At 49.4% G+C, this 20,397-nt stretch overlaps 1 protein-coding gene across 1 annotated transcript; it reads left to right on the forward strand.

The window, feature by feature from the left end:
• The first annotated feature begins 620 nt into the window (after positions 1–620).
• Positions 621–19,191, forward strand: VCAM1 (vascular cell adhesion molecule 1). Its single transcript, XM_079761394.1, has 9 exons — positions 621–1,150; positions 1,686–1,961; positions 4,168–4,488; positions 5,403–5,669; positions 7,686–7,961; positions 10,115–10,435; positions 11,251–11,517; positions 14,357–14,623; positions 18,268–19,191. The coding sequence occupies exons 1-9, from the start codon at positions 964–966 to the stop codon at positions 18,426–18,428; spliced, it is 2,343 nt and encodes a 780-aa protein (XP_079617520.1). The 5' UTR covers positions 621–963; the 3' UTR covers positions 18,429–19,191.
• Positions 19,192–20,397: the final 1,206 nt, after the last annotated feature.

The following is a 20,397-nucleotide window of genomic DNA, read 5'->3' on the forward strand; positions in this document are numbered from 1 at the left end:
TTCCGGTTTCTTTCTGATGGACAAGCATTTTGCAAAGACGAGCTATGTGAATGCAAGGCAGGAACAGCCATTTCACACGGCTAAACACGTCACTGCACTGGTGGGGGTGGAGGGGGAGGAGGAAGAGCATAAAAATGGTTATCATCACCCCCCATACGACAAAAACTAATTATTTGTCATGTTTTAGCTGCGTTTGTGCTAAAACCTCACGGTCCCCGAGACCCACCACTTCAGGTGAATTCCACACGTTTGCACTTGAGTTTGCAAAAGATTCCCAGTTACCCAGCAACGGAAGCAAAGGGCCCGTCACTTTCCTGAAATAAGAGAGAAAACAAGGTTTATCTTGTTTTGGTGGCATTCCTTCACTTTCCACTCAAGAACACCATTTCAGAAAGTTATGTCTGTGCTAAAAAAACAAAAACAGAACAAAAAAAAATAACCCCCCTATTTCTATAAATTAAAAAAAAAAAAGGCCAAGAAGTGGTGCCGTCTCCCTTTAAAAAAACTGAACTCATCACAAAGACAGCACTTTTTCTTGTAAGAGGAACTTCAGCCTCTGTTTTAGAATCACAAATCTCTTCTTCATGGAGAAAGATCCGTTCACAGCACGGGTGGCGCTTCAGCTGCTCCCCAAACCGGAGTGCGATTTCCTAGTCTCCCCGCTGCTCCCGCCTGCACTCCCAGCCCCTGCCCGGTCCGGTCCGTGAGCAGGGCCCGGTGTGTGTGGCAAAGGCGGCCTTTGGCGGGAGCCTCCGGAGAAGCCTGACTGTGCAGCCGGGCCGGGGGCAGGGTCCTCTCTGGGGCAGAGGGAGCGGTTTCGGCAGCGACGGCCGCTGAAGGGGTTAACCCTGGCCTTGGCCGGCTGTCAGGGAAACTTTTTTTTCTGGCTCTGCTCCGGGTTTCCCCTTGAAGGGATTTCCCTCCGCCTCTGCGAGGAGACCCTTTATAAAGAGCAGACTTTCTATGTCCCTCCCCACTGCGCCCACTGCCGCGGGACAGAGCGGAGCTGACCGGCTTCCCGGGCACGTTCGCTCGCGGGGCAGAGGCCGGTCTGGGAGCCGCTGCGTTCTCCTCGGGCAGCAGCGTCCGCCTGGGAAGATGGAGGGGATCTCTGGGGCCTTGACTCTACTTTGGATGGTGTTTGCTGCGGGTAAGTTCCGCTCGGGTTCTGAGTTCACCCTGACTGGAGCTTCGGCTGGTTTTGCTGGGGGGCGAGGAAAAGCACTGGGATTCTTAAAACGGGGGGGGGGGGGGGGGGACGGGAGGGGGGAACAGAAGGTAACCTGACTTGCGACGTGCTGTGAGCACTGCTATGTGGTGTCATGTGCCACAGTCGGAGCTGCAAATGGATGTTGCTTTGGATGCTTTTCCCCGATGTCAACCGAGTCCGTGGCTCTGTCCCTGGGAAGGGCTATCTCTCCGGTTTCCTGTGCTTGATAATGAGATCAAGCTTCGCAAACAACACAAGGCTGACAGATGGGCTTCAGGGTCAGAGTCGCTGAACGGAGATCATTCCAACACCTTCCTTGGCAGCGATCCTGTGCCTTTGGGGGGCCGTGCAGTCGGGGGGGGGCGGGGGCAGTGTGGGAGAGCGCGGCCAGAGCACGCTGCACATTGTGCCGGGGCAGAGGCGAGTGGAGTGCTAGACGATCCCGTGAGAGTTTGCCTTCCTCTTGCCGTCACAGCTCAAGCCTTTAGGATCGAGAGCTCGCCCGAATCCCCCGTCATGGCTCCGATCGGCGCCTCGGTCTCGCTGACGTGCAGCGCCACGGGCTGCGAGGCCCCGGCTTTCTCCTGGAGAACCCAGATCGACAGCCCTCTGAGCGGGAGGGTGCAGAGCGCCGGCTCCACGTCCACGCTCACCATGGACCCCGTGAGCTTCGAGAACGAGCACTCCTACCTGTGCACCGCCACGTGCGGGGACAGGAAGGCGGAGAGGAACATCGAGGTGCACGTCTACTGTGAGTACTTGCGTCTCCTATGGTCTCTCGGGTTTGCGTTAAATGAAGTGTCTAACGGGGGTCGTTGGAAAAGAAAAACATCGTCCACGTCTAGATCCGTGGCCAGAGGACTAGATTCTTGCACCCAGAGAGGGAGAGACAGCTGAGCTGAGCACGAGCCCGGGAGCCCAAGCCTTGGCTTCCACTTGCCACTCTGCGCAGACCTGGTGGCCGGGAAGACCTCGCTGCTCTGGGCTTCGCTGCTCTGAGCCACGCAGAGAAGCTCTCTAAAGCTCTTACTGCACAAAGCTCTCTCTTGGATCAGACCCTTCCATGCGTCTACATGATCCATGAATGCCATCCTTCAGGGAGTCCCCATTTCTTCAGTCTTGTGCAATGGGGCGCTCAGCATGGGTGTAAGGGGGAGCTGTATGAGTTAGTAACATACAGCTCCTGTCCAAAAGCTCCCCCCCCCCCGGGACATAAGAAGAATATCTGCACCCACGCCGCTCACTGGATTTTTCTGGTGTGGATCAGTTTGAGTTCGTTCTTGCTGTCTTTGGTGCCATGAATCCTGGATGCTCAGCTGCTCAAGCCCCAGGGTATTTGCATAATGAATTAGATTTGCCTGGTGAATGTGAATGGATGCCCCTCGCTTAGCATTCCACCGGAATACATCCCCGTCTGCTCTCAGTCCGGCAAGTACAGTGAGCGGGGGGAGAGCACAACCAGCCTGAAATCAATCACTGGCCTTGGTGACCGAGGGCCCCTCTTTCAGAAACAAAACCCACAAGCCGGCAGTGCTTTGCAGCGCCTCACGGAGACCTACCTCGTGTGACTGCTTTATGATTCTATCGCTTCCTTCTGGTGTCGCGGAGCTCAGCTCTGCCCAGAAACCCGAGCCGATTCCTCCCCGGCCCATGTGCTGCTAATTCTTCCCAGGACACTGCCTGGCGGGCTGCTTGCCATTGTGCGGGTCGTGCAGGCATCCTCGCTGTGTGTGCAGCTTCCTGAGCGCCACAAGGGCCCCTTCTGTAAACAGAGGGAAAGGAGCAAGTGCTTGGATTACCGGGCAGCGAACTGTGTGGGCCGCAGGCAGGGTCCTTCCAGAACCGGAGGGACAGGGATTGTTGGGGGGGGGGGGGTAAATGAAAAGGGCTGCGTTTCTTTCACATCCGAGACTTCCAGCCCCTTTGCCTCTGCTCTCTCGTCCTAAATCGCCGAAGATTTAAAGAAGAGAAGGGAAGACCTTCTGGCCCCCTGATCTTGCCTGGAGTTTTTCTTCCCTGTGTCTGTCTCGCATTATGTGGAACACACCCGGTTGTGAGCCTTCAGGGCTGAGACCTTTGGGTTATTACCGCAGAGCCTCGCACCCAGCCACGCCCTCGTCAGCATCCTGAGGGTCTGAGAAGGAGGCCTGTGCAAGGAGGCCGAGGCTGAGCCCAGCGGTGCGTGCCCCGGGCCCTGAGAGGCGCCCTGCAGGGCTGGGTGGGCACCGAGCTGGCATTTCGGGAGGCAGCCCTGCCTTCCGGACTTTACAGATCGCACAGGCGTCCCTTCCTGGCGGATCAGTTCCTGCCGGAGGCGCCCTTTCAGAAGCCAGTCACGTAACGTGGCTCCCTCCCCTTCTTAGCACATCTCGCCCACCCGCTCTTCTCTGCAATGGCATGTTGAGCCTCCGGGTCCTTACCTGTCAAAGGGGAATATATCTGTCCCGGCTAAAATAAGAGAATGTGATATAACGAAATATAAACCCGCAGAGACAGTGCAGAATAATAGAAATCCTGAGCTTAAATCCCAGACTTCACACTGACTAGCGGGTGACTTGGGGCCAGTTATGCAAATACACCAGGTCTGTGTTTTCACATGTGTGAAGTGTGGTCTCCATCTCTTGGGGTTTCTGTGAGAATAGAATAAAATCACTCGTGCCAAATGAATGGCGCTGCGATGGGCACATGTAAGTCCTTAATGAACATTCATTTCTTCTCCCTTCTTTTACTCAATAACATGTAAACCTTAGACATACAGGAGCAGAGCTGAAGAATTGGCTTGAAGGTGACTGACTCTGATTCGTGAACTGATCCGAATCGTGAAAGGCGACTTAAACAAAGAATCGAGACTGTCGTAACAGAAACTGTAGACTCGGTTTGCATTGCATTAAGCCCCTACGGGACCTGCCACACACGAGCCCGGAGCCCACTCACCCGTGTTCATTTGATCTTTGCAGCTTTCCCCAAGGACCCGGAGATTCACCTGCGTGGCCCCCTGCAGGTGGGACAGCCGGTCACAGCCACGTGCCTGGTCCCTGATGTCTACCCGTTCGACAGGCTGGAGATTGATTTGCTGAAGGACAACCGTGTCCTGAAAAACCAAGAATTTCTGGAGCCGATGGAGAGCAAGTCCCTGGAAAACATGAGCTTGGAGGTGACCTTCACTCCTACCAGGGAGGACATGGGGAAGGCTCTGGTGTGCCGAGCCACGTTGCACATCAATGAAGTCGCTGAAGAGCTCCGGAAAAGGGAGACCACGAAAGAACTGCAGGTCTACGGTAAGGGCCGTGGGGCCGGTCGGCCTTGGTGGGAGTTTCATCTTGGCGGGATACGGCAGTCCGCTTAGCGGCTGACGTCAGGCAGAAACTTGTTTTAGTCCATTTTTGTTCAGGGAGAACGTAATATTTGTCAACAGTGCGTTTCGATGAAAAGAGTGCTGGATGTGGGTTAATAAGACTTGTGAACTTGGGTCACTTAATTTCTCTATTTCCCAGCCTATCGAAGGGAAGTAATAATACTATACACTGGGGAGTGGGAAATGGGCTCAAATGGTATCATTTTTTATCATGTTGTAAATTCTTACTCTGTGCCCTGAACTATCAGGTACAGAGATCTTACAAGGCGAGCACTGATTCTGTGGGTACATGTGCATGGGGGGGGGGGGGGGGGAGGCGCCCTGGTTGCCTCCACACTCCCGGAAGCTGCGGGTTCTGAGGCCGCCTCATCGTCCCGGGTTGTGTAGGAGTGGCCCTACTGCACCCCGTTCCAGACTAGAACACTGCGTTCTGCTCTGGACAGCACTCTGAAAGGAGCATTGCCCCCCTGAGCATGCTTGGAAGAGAATGAGAGGGAGAGACTTCTATCAAAATTCTGAATAGTCGAGATAGGGGATATTTTCCCTAGAGAATGCAGAACTCGGAAAAGAGAGCTATAATTAAGTATTTGAACCACATTAAGAGTCTTTCTTGATTTCTGAGTATCTATAGCCAATTGAAAACACCAACCATAACAAAAACATTAGCCCAGTCAAACTGGTCAGAAACTGGATGGACTAAGTTTTCTGTGCTGGTCTGACACAGTACGTTGGTCGAAGTTGTGGGCGCACAGAGACACGGCCTGTGGGAGGAATACGTCACTCCCGTTGGGTCGAGGGGGGCTCAGCAGTTGCCGACATCGTGCCCTGTCTTTCCAGTCTCCCCCAGGGACACCACAGTGTCTGTGAGCCCCTCCACCAGGCTGCTCGAGGGCGGCTCTGTGACAATGACCTGTGCCAGCCAGGGCCTGCCAGCGCCGCAGATTTTCTGGAGCAAGAAGTTAGATAACGGGAACCTGCAGCCCCTTTCTGGAAATGCAACCCTCACTCTAATTGCCATGCGGATGGAGGATTCCGGGATTTACGTGTGCGCAGGAGTGAACCTGGTTGGCGAAGACAGAAAAGAGGTGGAATTACTTGTTCAGGGTAAGTGAGGGGTGCAAAAGGAAGAGGAAGATGCTGCCACTGGGCTCTGAGCCGCGGCGAGGCAGCTTCGATGCCCGATGGCTCCCTCAGATCTTACTGGCGCCCCATCTCATGGCCGCGTGCTCCAGCTCAGGTACATAGTCACCTTCCTCACACCTGTAAGATGCAGTGCCTGCCACGTGCTAGGTGCTCCATAATGGCAGGATGAACACATTGTACACGTGGGCAGCTCCCATTTTTCATATGTGAAAACATGAGGCTAAACTTGGACGGTTAAAAAGGGAGACTTCAACCTTGCCATCGGTAGATGCACTCAGTTGGGTATTTGACTGGCATTCTCAGGAGCCCAGGAAAGGTACCCCCTGAAAAAAGCATGGACGCTGGTCCCCTGTCCTAGAAGGCTCCAGCCATCCTAAGCTGCGCCCCATTTCAGGGAGAGGGAGACACGGCTGGGCGAGGAAGGGGTGTTCTGCATCACAGGATACGGACAGCCTCAGCGGTAAAGAGGGGACTGAACTTTCAAAGGGCCTTCGTGACCTTCCAGGTGCTCCCACAGGAGCCACAGACTCACGTGGGAACAGAGCGGCCACTGTAAAAAAAAAAAGGAAGTGATCTGAGACTTGGCCACAGGCAGAAAGTGGCTCTGTTGTAAAGTTTCCCCTTCCCACACCAGAGGGCCAGGAACCCGGAAACGCTGGGCCTTGCTCTGAACGAGCTGCCGCTTTCAGGACCTCAGAGCCGTCCGTCTCCTGAGGTGATGTGAGGAAAGCCTTCTTGGGAAGCGACTACAGTGTCACCACCAGGCCAGCCACACTGAGGGAAACAGCTCCCCGCACAGGAGAGAACCCGCGCAGGCTGGTGGATTTGGGGTGATTGTGTGCTGGGGTCTCTTTCTTCCATCCCCAGCCCACTAGTCACCAGGACCATGTGAGCGGTTTCCCGCGGAGTCTCACCTGTCACTTTCAGAGTTGCCCCACACTTCCTGTTTCTTCAGGGGAACAAAGTGGAGATTTCGAATTCCCTTTCTCCCCAGAGAGCAGGGTGTGTGCCCGGCAGGGATACACTGGCAGCCAGAGGGCTTTCCTGGATGCTGGAGACTGGGCGGGGTTTGCCCTCCCATCTGAGTTGCCAGTCCCCGTGTTTTATTCTGCATCAAAGTTTAGAGGTGGCTCCTGAGCCACTTCAATGCTTGGCCCGTGACTTTGCTCTCAGCGTGACTTCCAACGCGTAACTTCGCACCTTTGGGACAGACGCTCCGAGCACTGGTCCGCTGCGGGCCCTGTCTCGCGGGAAGACCTGTTTGTGGCTTTGTGGCTTTCTTTAGTGCTTTTCTTAGGTCTTGTTTTATCTCCACACGAGGGTGACTGGATTGAGTTGTTCAAGCGGCTGAAAAGCTGGGATCCTGAATCAGACCCACCTGGCTTCAAGCCTTAATTTTGTCTCTTGCAAGTTGTATAAAGTTATTTAGCAGTCCTGAGCCTAAGTTTCCTCAAGGAGAAGGTGGAGGAGGAGGAGAAACAGGGGGAAGAGAAGAAGGAGGAGGAGGGTGAGGAGGAGTAGGAAGAGGAGGAGAATTAGCGCAACAGTTCATGAGGTTGTGAGGATAAAGTGAGACAATATACGTAAAGTGGTTTACACAACGCTGAAGGCACTGGAACCTCTTAAATGACTTGAGTGCTGTCCGCCATCACAGGGATTTGATGCCCTGCATTTGAGCAGACAGTGAATTATTGCTATGACATATGCCCCCCCCTCTCTTGACAAATTTTTATCCACATTCTTTCTGTTCAGTGCCTGAGCCAGCGGACTGCTGTGGGTTCATCTTACAAGGTGTGGTCTCGTTCCCATTGGTCCCAAGGTGGGAAGGAGTAACTGTTTTGTCACAGATGTTAGCTTAAAGGAAATCAGAAACAAACAAACAAACAAACACAGAAAACACCCAACAAAGACCATAAACTGGAATGTGGTGAAAGAAGAAAATACTCACCTTCCTTTTGTCTTGTCCTTTCCCCCCAGAAAAACCGTTCACGGTTGAGATCGGCCCTGGACCCCAGGTCGCTGCTTGGCTCGGCGGCGCGGTCGTGCTGACATGCGGCGCCACGGGCTGCGAGGCCCCGTCTTTCTCCTGGAGAACCCAGATGGACAGCCCTCTGAGCGGGCAGGTGCGCAGCGAGGGGCCCAGGTCCACGCTGACGCTGAGCCCTGTGGGGTTGGAGAACGAGCATTCGTACCTGTGCACCGTGACCTGCGGGCGCAAGAAACTGGAGAAGGGAGTCAAGGTGGACGTCTACTGTGAGTGCCTCCCACCGCGGTTTACTGCTTTGCTTTCGGTTCCGTCGGAAGAAACATAATATGAGTCTGTGATGTGCAATGAGACCCGTGTGTTTAGGAAGGGAAGTTAGCATTGGGAATGGTTCCTGATTCTCAGAACCAGAATTTCTGAGGCAACTTACTTGGCCTAAATCCATGGTTGGCAAACTGTGGCTCTCGAGCCACATGTGGCTCTTTGGCCCCTTGAGTGTGGGGCTCTTCCACAAAATACCACGGCCTGAGTGAGTCTATTTTGAAGAAGTGGCATTAGAAGAAGTTTAAGTTTAAAAAATTTGGCTCTCAAAAGAAATTTCAATCGTTGTACTGTTGATATTTGGCTCTGTTGACTAATGAGTTTGCTGACCACTGGCCTAAATCTTCAGCACACATTACATACATGCACAGCATCGGCGGTCCTGTGCCTTGTCGGAGTCGGGCACAGGAACACACCACGTGCTCATTGCTTCCTGTCCCCTCTGTGTGAGTGTGCGGGACATTGGAGGTGAGAGTGAGCAGGGAGGGGCTCAGTGCCCGTTGGGATAACTGCGGAGGCATGATGGCCACTCAGCATTAGACAGGAGCTGAGCCGAGCTTACTGTTTTGAAGATGCATTTGGAAAGCTGATGGCAGGATGGGGAAATGAGGCGGCGGGGAGCAGGGGAAAGCCAGGCACGGGGGCAGGGAGTGTGGGTGGGCAGAGGGCACGGTCCAGGGCAGTAGGTCAGGGGCCAGTGACCGAACTACATACACACCCTGCGCTTTTTCTTACTGTGCTTGTCACCTGAACAAGAGCCCTTACAACCCCAGATGTCCACGGATTCCACATTGCTGGAGGCCCTCCGTTTCTAACCAGTGAGGGACAACGTATGCAGAGTGACCAACCTTTGTGATTGCTTTCGGAGGGTCACTCTGCCTTGTCTAATTCAGCAGAATTCAAGGGGCCGTACTGTAGAGATTTCCACCAGAAAACCCGCCCCGACGGTGTCCCCCTCAGGATCTGTTCGAAAGGAGTTAGAGTCTATCTGCAAAGGGATGTGAGTCTCTCAAAAGACGGGCGAATCTGATTGTGTTATCGTACTACCCAGCGCCCAGGATCCGCTGGCGTAGGCTCGTTTCCAGCAGAAATGAGAACCACGGCGGAGCCTCCCCGCAATTGGGAACAGCTGAGGATGTATCCCTGTAACAGCATTTTACTTACGGGAGAGGAAAATGTTAGCGTTGCTCTAGCTCTTGGCAACTATTTTAGTCTTGTGTTCATTGATTTGCATAAGATTTCATATAAATATTATTCAGAACCGGAATCTCTTACAGTTGTTTTTTTTTTTTTCTTAACTACAAGTATTGTCTGAGAAAGATGTACAACTTGCTGCCTACACGTGGCCATTGGAAATTCAGATGTCCAAACCGAGATCTGTGCGGGGCGGGGGCGGGGACGGGGGACATAGGGGAGGGCTTCGTCGATGCTGAGAGCCCGTGCGGTTTGAGCTCTGAGCTCAGGGAAATGTGAGTCTGGTCTCAGCTCAGGACTTCCCAGATCCGCCGCCGGTGACTCTCTCCTGGCCACGATCAGACGTGTCCGTTTTCCTAGCTTCGAAATGAGTGCTCTGTAGCTTTTCGTAGCTGTAAGTACGTTAAATAATGCCCACTTTATCAGGCTGTTTCAAGGACGGAGACTCAGTAAGGGACTAGCACGTAGTCAATACTCAGCACATCTTGGCACACACGTAAAACACGGAGTTACTAAATAAGATGGGGGAACGCGCGGGTCTCGGGCAGAATCCGTCATGGCTCTCACCAGCGCTGCGTCACTAGAAGAGGGAAATACCGTATTTTCCGGCGTATAAGACGACTGGGTGTATAGAATATTTTCCTGGGTTAAAAAGTCGTCTTATACGCCGGAAAATACGGTAAGTACGTTTATTACGGGACTGCTTCATGTACTACTTTTTGTTTCCGGCGTCACATATATTTTAGTATCGCAAACATTTCTACTTAACGTCGTTATTTACACAGTGGTGGTCACTCTCTCCCAAGGGCTTTAAAGCTGTCACTGGAGACCTTGGAATTAATAGAGATTAGTTCTGGTTTTCCGTTCACAGCCACACACGAGCGTCATGTTTGCTTGGTGTTTGCAGCGTTCCCCAGAGACCCAGAGATTGAGACGAGCGGCGTGTTGGTGAGCGGCAGCCCGGTCACCGTGAGCTGCAAGGTGCCCGATGTGTACCCACTGGAGCGGCTGGAGATCCAGCTCCTGAAGGGGGGCCGTGTGGTGAAGAACAAAAACTTCCTGATGGGTGCGGACAAGAAATCCCTAGAGACCGGCAGTCTGGACGTGACCTTCGTCCCCACCACCGAAGACACTGGTGAGGCCCTTGTCTGTCTGGCTCAGTTACACGTGGACGAGCTGGACGTGGAAGCCACGCAGCGGCAGAGTTCACAGACGCTCTCCGTTCACAGTAAGTGTGGCGCGCCCACGGCTTCACAGGGGTTTCTTCTCACTTTTGCCAGGCAACAGTCAGTGGACACGAGGTTAAGAGTTAGAACCTCTGTGAAAAAGAAATGTCAAATAATGATTATTTTAACCAACACCCCCAACACTGAAGACAACAACCGCCCATGGGCCTGTGACTCTGTGAGACGGCGGCGTTGGCAGGGCGGGCAGGGCGCCTCGTCTGCTCAGCGTGGCCTGAGATGAACTCGCTCACGCGGTCAGTTGGCGGGTCAGTGGGGCCTTCCTGGGATGCCTGGGCCTCCCTTTCTCCACGTGCGCTCTCACCCGCAAGGAAGGCGGCCTGGGTTTGGTCACCAGAGCGAGGTGTTGCGAGAGGGAGATAAGGCCTGGGCTTGGAGTCCTACAGTGTGACTTGCTCCGTGTTATATGGGTCACAGGGAGCCACAGGGCAGCGTGGGTTCAACGGGTAGAAACATAGGCTCTACCTTTTCACGGGAGAGTCGGATAATTTGTAGTCACGTTTAACGTTCCATAAATGTCGACATACAGTACGCTGTCATGGATCATCCCCTCTCGGGTAGCAGAGTTCCTACAGGACCTGTCTGCATTGGGAAATACCCAGGATGTGTCCATGTTTTTCTGTCTATGATCCTGCATCTGCTAGGGCACAAGGGGACGGAAACCCCCTTTGGTGAAGTCATCAAGGGTTATGAACTGTCCTAACCCACTGCTTGCACAGCCTGGCTTTGCGACATTATGGAAGCTCTTTGGAACTCAGGGCTTGAGGGGTCAAGCTAACAAGTGTCCCGCCCTTTTCAGTTGCCCCCAGGAACACAAGCATCCTGGTGAGCCCCTCCTCCGTCCTGGAGGAAGGCAGTTCTGTGACGATGACATGCTCCAGCGACGGCCTCCCAGCGCCCAGACTCCGGTGGAGCAGGCAGCTGCAGAATGGGCAGCTACAGTTTCTTTCTGAGAATACGACGCTCACCTTCACTTCTACAAGAAGGGAAGATTCTGGGATTTATGTGTGTGAAGGGAGCAGCCTGGCTGGGACAAGCAGAAATGAAGTTGAATTAATTATCCAAGGTGAGCAGAGTGTGATTAGTGAGTTATTGCTAGTATTATTTTGGTTGTGTTAATGGATTTGAACCAAGTCCTCTTTAAAATTTTTATTTCTAAATTACAGTTGATGCACAATATTATATTAGTTTCAAGTGTATAACCCAGTGATTAGATATTTATGTAACTTACAAAGTGATCACACCAATAAATCTAGTATCCATCTGATACCATATATAGTTATTATAATATTATTGATGATATTCCCTATGCTGTACTTTACATCCCATGACTATTCTGTAACTACCAATCTGTACTTCTAAATCCCTTCACCATTTTCATCCAGTCCCCAAACATCCTCCCATATAGCAACTATCAAAATGTTCTCTGATCTATGAGTCTGTTTCTGTTCTGTGTTAGTTTATTTATTTATTTATTTATTTATTTATTTATTTTAGATTCCACATATAAGTGAAATCATCTGGCATTTGTCTTTCTCTGTCTGATTTCTTTCACGCAGCACAATCCCCTGTATGTCCATCCATGTTGTTGAAGATGATAAGATTTCAATCTTTTTTTTTGGCTCAGTCATAGTCCATTGTATACATCTACCACTTCTTTATCCATTTGTCTATTGATAGATACTTAGGTTGCTTCCATATCTTGGCTGTTGCAAATAATGCTGCAATAAACATATGGATGTGCATGTTTTTTCCATGTAGTGTTTGGGGTTTCTTTGGATAAATACCCAGATGCTGGGCCCTTCTTTGTCTCTTGTTATAGCCTTTATCTTAAACTCTATTTTGTCCAGTATAAGTGTTGCTACTCCAGCTTTTTGGTTTATTTGTTTGTTTTCATTTTCATGAAATATCTTTTCCCATCCCTTTATTTTCAGTCTGTATGTGTCTTTTGATTTGAAGGGAGTCTCTTGTAGACAGCATATGTAAGGGTATTGTTTTGTTATCCATTCAGCCACCATATGTCTTTTGATTAGAGCATTGAATCCATTGCATTTCAAGTAATTATTGACAGGTATTTATTGCCGTTTTATTATTCATATTTTTGATCTTTTATTTTCTTCTTCTTCTTAAAGAAGACCCTTTAACATTTCTTTTAATACTGGTTTGATGGAGATGAACTCCTTTAGTTGTGTTTTTTTTTCTGTCTGGGAAGCTCTTTATCTGTCTTTCAATTCTAAACGATAGCTTTGCATGGTAGAGTAATCTTGATTTAGGTCCTTGCTTTTTCATTACTCTGAATATTTTGTGCTAATCCCTTCTGGCCTGCAAAGTTTCTATTGAGAAATCAACTTACAACCTTATGGGAACTCCCTTGTAGAGAAGTAACTGCTAAGAAAACAAAAAGAGTATATGGGGCTTCTGGAATAACTTCAAGCATATCAATGTTTGCATCAGAGGGGTGCCAGAAGGAGACGAGAGAGAGTAAGAAATTGAAAATTTATTTGAAAAGACAATGATGGAAAATTCCCTAACTCAGTTCAGGAAATAGACATGGAAGTCTAGGAAGCACAGAGACTCCCAAACAAGATGAACCCAAAGTCCTCTTTGAAAACAAAATCTTTACTAAACAAATGTGTTGAGGGTTTTGAAGAGCTCACGATGTTTCCTATGCAAAGAAAATGCCTGGAATAGTACTTTCTCGTGAACCATGCCAAGTCTCTTGTCCTAAAACTCTTTCAAACCTCAAGTGGACTGTGAGCTCCAGGAACCATGCCAGGAATCCCAGTTACACTTACGAGGCAATGATTATGGTGTTGAAATGAGAATAAGAAGACATATGTATGTATTTGGAAATTACTTATGATTAAAGCCACCACATCCGGCTGAATGGGACTCTCAGTGGTAATCTCACAAGGTGCCTGCTAGCATTTGCTTAGAAGCCTAAAGGGTCCTTAAACCTTTGGTAAACGCCGAGATTAAGAACAGCAGTGACCACATTCCTTTCGTTCAGTTTGATGGCATGGAAACACCAGAGTGGATTAAGCTATCAGATCCAGAGCCTCTCTCCCGGGTGGAGATCCAAGACTGAGGACAAAACAGTTCCTAGTTGATGGGTTGAAGCTATAGGTCATTTTAGGCAAAAACCATAAAGTGATCAATTTGGAGTTTTTCTCCATACTTTCCCTTTTGGGGTCCAAGGCCCTTTTCTTCACTGGGGCTCTCAGACTCCTTGGTGTTATTTTCTTGGTAGTATTTCCACTAAGGTATTAGTGACTTTCTTGTTACCTCATCTCAGTAGTAATTCGTATTTTAAGGGAACAACTTTGGAAGGGCGATGCACAACCTTAAAGAAAGCCCTTAGGATAGATGTCATGGTAGTGTCACTTGGGTTGAGGACAGAATCTCAAATCAAGTCAGAAAAACAGATAAACTTAAGGGGACTCTCACTTACGAAATGCTGCTAGAGGACCTCCTCCCATGGGTATGTCATCATGGAGATGCGGCAGGTCAGGTGCCTAGCCCAGTGCCCGGCGCTTAGGAAATGGTAGTTGTGGTTGGTAAGGATGGGAAGAAAGCCACCTCTGCCCAGCTGAATTTCTTGATCTGAGAGGATCCAGCCCACAGCAGTGCCACCAAAAAAGGGTTCTTTTTCACATTGGAATTCTAGAGCTGTTTATACAGCACCTATCTTTTGGCTAGGCTGGGTAAAGGGTTAAGGGACAGGCGAGAAGCATAAGAAATGCCTTCTCTTGTTAAAAACATGACCATTTACACCAACCAGTCAATGCTTGATATCTTTACTCACCCCTCTAAACATACAATCAGTAAGCTATTGATGCTATTATTAATGCGGAATTGGTTTATATTTTACCCAATCATAGTTGCTTCTCAAATTCTCTTTACAGTCGCTCCAAAAGACATGCAACTTACAGCTTCTCCTTCTGAGAGCGTCAAGGAAGGAGACACTGTCATTATCTCCTGTACGTGTGGGAATGTTCCCAAAACCTGGATAATCCTGAAGAAAAAAGCTGAGTCAGGGGACACCGTGCTCAAGTCCATAGAAGGCGCATATACCATCCACAAGGCCCAGTTAGAGGATGCGGGAGTGTACGAATGTGAATCTAAAAATGAGCGTGGCCTGCAGTCCAGAAGTATCACCCTTGATGTGAAAGGTTAGAGTTTTAGTCTTGTTTTTGAGAAATGTTAATGATAGGTCTGATTTTGGTGGACGGTACAGAATTTCTAGGATGAGATGAATGAGTTGGCCAAAACGGAGCTCCATGTTGACAGTGTTCCTTTCTTAATGCTTCCTAAGATAATAATGCACAGCTGCTCCACCTATGGAGTTGGGCCAGGAAGTTGACATGAATCCTTGGTGAGTGCAGAGTTCCCATCTGCTTTTCTCAAAGTTCACAACTCGGCACTGGTCTCTGAGGTCTTGTGTCTCCTAAGTGTTTCAACGTATTTTCTAAACCTTCCCCTGGGGGTTCTGAGAAAACGGAAAAAGTAGGACTGACATTCGGGAAGAGGAGGGTTCCAGCCAGATCCGATTCCTTCCTAACAGAAGAGAACTCGATTCTCTGAAAACTGCCCATTTTCTGGATCAACTCTTTTCAGGATAATAATCATAACAATCAGGAGTGGCCATCTTGATGCAGAACCACTTTTATGAATCTCTATCTATAGAATTGCCTCCTTAAACATCCCAGCCCCTTGTCCATTCTATTTTATTCTGATGGAGGTGGGTGGGGAACGGACAATGGTCTCAGCAGAGAAACTTCATGGGCGCTAACCCCTCAATGACCACTCAACAGGAAGACTTGTTGGTCTTACTGGTGTGAGCACAATAGGCCAGCTTTTTCTCTTCCATCTCCTCCCACTCCTTTGTGTGCCAATGAGCTCCCAGCTGTGGACTGGAAGCCCTACTTGGAGTGAATGGGATTGCAAACAAATGCAACTCTCCTAAGAGCCCCGGGCACTTGGCCATCAGAGTTAGCAACCACTTGTCAATGTAAAGGGAATGGGAACCTAGGTCAGATAACAGGTAAACTTTTACTCATCTGGCCCAAACTCTCAAGACTGCAGGCCTTACGTTCTGTTTTCTGTCTCCATAGTACCTCCTCAAAACACAACAATATCAATACACCCATCTAGAAATGTTAAAGAAGGGGAAAATGTCACAATTACATGTAAAACCTTTACTCATCCACCTGAGTGATTGTCCTGAAAGAGTTGGTCTGGTCAATGAAGTGACTATGTGTTCAAAGAATGGAACATTCACCCTGTACTGGGTCACTCAGGATGACACGGGGGTGTATGTGATCAGAAATTCCAATGAGGTTGGGGATGATTCTGGACGGATTGAGATCCCAGTTATGAGTAGGTTGACATGCATGTATTTCTCTTTCCTTCAACCCTCCATGCCTGCAGGCCACCTTCAGTTAAGCCTAGCCCCAGGGAATCAGACTCCTAACACTTTTGTAATTTGGTTAACAATACTCTTTAAAGACAAATCACAGCTTCTCCACTTTCTAACACTATTTCTGTCTTTTCTACTTGTTCTACGAAGTTAGTAATTTAGGTATTTGCCATGTTCACTTATTACTTAACAATGACAGCATGTTGGGCACTCAGGAATTCAGGCCCCCAGGCAACATATGGTTTAAAATAATGACACATCAATGGAGACAGAATCTGATATTTTCCCTGGGTATTTTGAACTACTTTCCCCCTGTATTTGTCTGAGGTTTAAAATGAACTTTGTTTTGTTTTGGCTTGAATGTATTCCAGTGATAGAAATAGTTGGGAGCCCTGAGGATTTCCAGTGTTTATACAGCTAATAGGAAACTGTGTTGGAAACTGTGTTGTTCTGGGAAGCGACTCAGCAGCAAATCTGTTTTACTGCAGATGCCTGAGGGGGAAAACTGAAGGCAAAAGCTAATGCTTATTAAATTTCAGAGGAAACAAAAGGAGCAGGAACACCACTGCCCAACATGCCACTGGCATCGATGCCTGACCACAATGTGATAATGACTTCCACTAACACCTGACTCTTCCACTTAGACTAGTCCAGTGGTCGGCAAACTCATTAGTCAGCAGAGCCAAATACCAACAGTACAACGGTTGACATTTCTTCTGAGAGCTGAAAACCGACTTCTGCGCATGGGCCACGAAGTTTCAATCGCACTGTACGTGTACGCACTGTACGTGTGTGGTATTTTGTGGAAGAGCCACACTCAAGGGGCCAAAGAGCCGCATGTGGCTCGCGAGCCGCGGTTTGCCAACCACTGGACTAGTTAGATCTGCTCTAGCAAGGGAAAGTAGGAAAACGAGGCGATTATCATTATGCTTAGGGTGAAGGGTAAAAACCTTAACAATTTGAAAAACTGACTGCCCAGCCTGACCCTCGTGATTCTTTTCTACTTGGGTGACATCCAGTGATCAGAACCCTCTAGTCAGATCACTCATTCTTCTGGGACTAGACAGCACACATGCCACCTAAAGACACGTAACCCCTGTGAGGTCACACGGCTCGGTGCAGAGGGAGGTCCCGGTGGAGGTGTCTCCAGCCAGGGCCTGGCTGTCTGCTGCAGAGGTTCTTGTAAGGCTAAGATGCGAAATAGGCTTGCAGCTGTCAGATCACTTTAGTAGATGAGCGAGAGGACTAATTTTAGTTTTTGTATGCTATTACCTTCTGTACCCAACTTGCAACTACATGACAAAATGACAGGATACAGAGAGGAAAAATGTATTACTACTGAAAAATATGCAGCCCTGGCCAGGTGGCTCAGTTAGTTGGAGCATCATCCTGTACACCAAAAAGGGTTGCAGATTCGACTGGGGTGCGTATGGGAGACAGCCGATCGATGTTTCTCTGTCTCTCTTTCTTTCTGTCTGTCTGTCTGTCTCTCCCTTCCTTCCTCTAAGATCAATAAAATATACTATATATTGGCTGCCAACTACTCCAAGCAGTGAGCCTGGTACTTGCTCTTCAGTGGTGGTCCATAAAGAAAATAAGTAACTTACAATCTGCAGGAGGAAACCAAATTTAATAGATAGTCACACAAAAAAATGTTTAATTACAAGGTGTGATACTAAGAGCCAGAAAGGGGAAGTATAATGGGTTATGAAAGCATATTGGGGCTCCTGATTTAGGTTGGGGGAGCTGTAGGTCGGAGATTGACTCTTTGAGGAAGTGATATTTATGCTCAAGTACAATACTATCCCCAAACCTCAGTTTATCAAGAGATGATATACATGGTGAAGAGGAGTAGCATGTATGTTAAGATGCCCTACCTGAGACATAGTTTTCCGTATGTCTGTCTGTACAGGCCATGGGCAAGGACTCTTTTGCTTCCTGTCTTACATGTGGTGTGTGACTGTATGATTACACTCCAGATGTTACACGGGTTCCCTTGCACAGCTAAGCGGTGAGTCACCTCAGTTCGTGGTGACCGGAGTGCTCATTCTTTGGTACATATTTACATTTCCCAAAGCAAACACGCCTCTCCACGGCTTGCTCTCGTACGTGAGCCCTAAGAAGAGGCGCCCTGCCTCCCATTCTACGAGGGAGCCTGCCTCCGTTTGCCTCCAAGTCTGTGGGAGCTGACAGCTGTCACTGACCCGCCAAGGCCGTGGCCACTGTTTGGGCGACTCAGGGGAATATGCATGTGGGGCCCTACGGGGCCTTCTCCCTGCTTTGCTTCTCTTCTCTTGAGAGAACGCGTTGTATGTACTGTGAACATACGGAAATATGACAGTTAGACAATCTCTTTGTGTGCCAGACGTTAACCGCTCGCATTTCGTTACTTTCCAGGAAGAGAAGGTAGCAAGGACTATTTTTCTCCCAGGCTCCTCGTGCTGTACTGTGTGTCCTCCTTAGTCATCCCCGCCATTGGGATGATCGTTTACTTTGTGAGAAAGGCCAACATGAAGGGGTCCTACAGTCTCGTAGAAGCACAGAAATCGAAAGTGTAGCTGGCATTTGAAATGCTCAGCCACAGACACTACCAGCCTGGAGCCTCCATTCCATCCCATCCCGTGGGAAAAGCAACGGGCTGAGTCCTGACTTCCGGACGCGGTGGACTCTCAGAGGGAGACGGCTGCCCAAGCTTCTAGCTGTGACCCGAAGCCCAGGGCAAACTTCCTGTCTGAAACACAGGCAGGAGCACGGAGGTGTGCGGCCTGGAGCAGTCCCTTGATGTGTATATATAGTACCAGGACCTGTACATATGTCCAATAAAATTAGGCCCTAGCAAGATTGCTTGGATTAGCAGCACCTGCGAGGGAGAGCTCTAAAATAATTCAACAGTGTTGCCTGGACTGGTTGGTCTAACTTAATGCATCTTAGAAAAATTTAATATTAACATGGACTGGCAGCTGACCTATGTCATCTTTTTATACTTTTTTCCCCTCCCTATAACAACATTGGATTCCTATCAAGTTCACGGACAACAACGTCATGTTTGTAAAAATGCCAGGGTTTTATATTTTTCAGGCAAATGATGAACCAAGAGGGCGCAGGGTTGACTTTCAGGTACTAAAACTTCGACCTTTGGTGTAATGGTTGACTGGGTTTCTCTGGACGGTACTGACATGGTACGGAGATGTTTGATGTTGTTTGTTCATCCCCCTCTTGTGCAACGTTCCCAAGGTGACCTAATAATGCAACTTCTTTTGATCTTCTTTTGTAAATGTTTAGTCTTTTTGTATAGTAAAGTGATCATTTCTGGACTTGTAAGAGTTGTGTGTTTATTACCAACTGCCTCCTTGAATCACATGGTAGCTCTTCTTGAAATCCCAAGTTCCAAGGATGAAGAATTCAAACCCGTAGGAAAAATAAGTAACACTCAAAATATGGGCCTTACACTGCTTTAAGCAGTATCGCCATGGGAACCTGAAGAAATTCACGTTTCTTGGTGTCATCTTAACCCACTGAATGGGAATGTTGGGTTTTGTATCCTTGTACTCTGCAATGTAAAGAATTTGAAGTACAGCATACATGAAGGCATGAACCCAGAAACATGCATATACTGAAGGGCAAAGATGAGTGAACACCAGGCACATTCCCTCAGACCTACAGCGAGAACATGGCTGTCCTTCAGAGCCTCTTAGATGCACTCCTCCCTGCGACTCTCTCGCTGAGCGGTGATCAATACCTTGAATTCTATATTAGCCATTCCCTTGTGTTCTCTGGAGATTTTATACCTGAATAGCTAGCCCTAAGTAAAACAGTATATGATTTTGCCAGGTTTTGAATTTTATATAGATATTAGAGACCTGGTGCATGAAAATTCATGCACTGGATGGGGGTCCCTCAGCCCGGCCTGCCCCCTCTCACAGTCTGGGAGCCCTCAGTGGCGGGAGGCGACCTGGTGATTAGGGGAAGGCAATGCACCCATCACACCTCTGCTGCTGCCACTGCTGGCGAGCAAGCCTCTGTCAGCCCTGGTTACCTGAGCCTCGGGCGGCCCTGGGCAGCTGGGCAGCTGCCATCCAAGGCTTGCCTGCACCTCGGGCCCACCCTGGGCGGCTGGGAAGCTGACATCCGAGGCTTACCTGCACCTCGGGCCGGCCCTGGGTGGCTGGGGCCTGACGGGACTGGGGAACTCCGGAGGCAGGCGCACAGAGTGGCCAGACCCGCCTGGGGGTGGGCCCAGCCGTGCCACGTGCCTGCCACCCCGGCGGGACTTAGGGTACTGGGCGCCGCCATCTTGTGGCTGTGGGTGCTACCATCTTTGAGGGGCGTGGCAGTCAATTAGCATATTCCCTCCTTATTGGCTGTGGGCACCACCATCTTTGTGAGGGTGTGACGGTCAATTAGCATACCCCTCTTTATTAGATGGGATAATCAAATGGTAAATTTGCCCGTGACTTTATTCTTTCACTCAAAATTATGCATTTGCATAATTTATCCATGTTACTATATACTAGTATAGCTACAGGT

The sequence above is a fragment of the Cnephaeus nilssonii genome, assembly GCF_951640355.1.
Source record: "Cnephaeus nilssonii genome assembly, chromosome: 21".
In the NCBI taxonomy this organism is placed as follows: Eukaryota; Metazoa; Chordata; class Mammalia; order Chiroptera; family Vespertilionidae; genus Cnephaeus; species Cnephaeus nilssonii.

Bases quoted from the DNA above. Each gene is read 5' to 3' on its own strand.
- VCAM1 (XM_079761394.1), top strand. From the start codon at position 964: ATGTCCCTCCCCACTGCGCCCACTGCCGCGGGACAGAGCGGAGCTGAC. The intron at 7,962-10,114 runs GTGAGTGCCTCC...TGGTGTTTGCAG, and splicing joins AGTCAAGGTGGACGTCTACT to CGTTCCCCAGAGACCCAGAG. The intron at 10,436-11,250 runs GTAAGTGTGGCG...CGCCCTTTTCAG, and splicing joins ACAGACGCTCTCCGTTCACA to TTGCCCCCAGGAACACAAGC.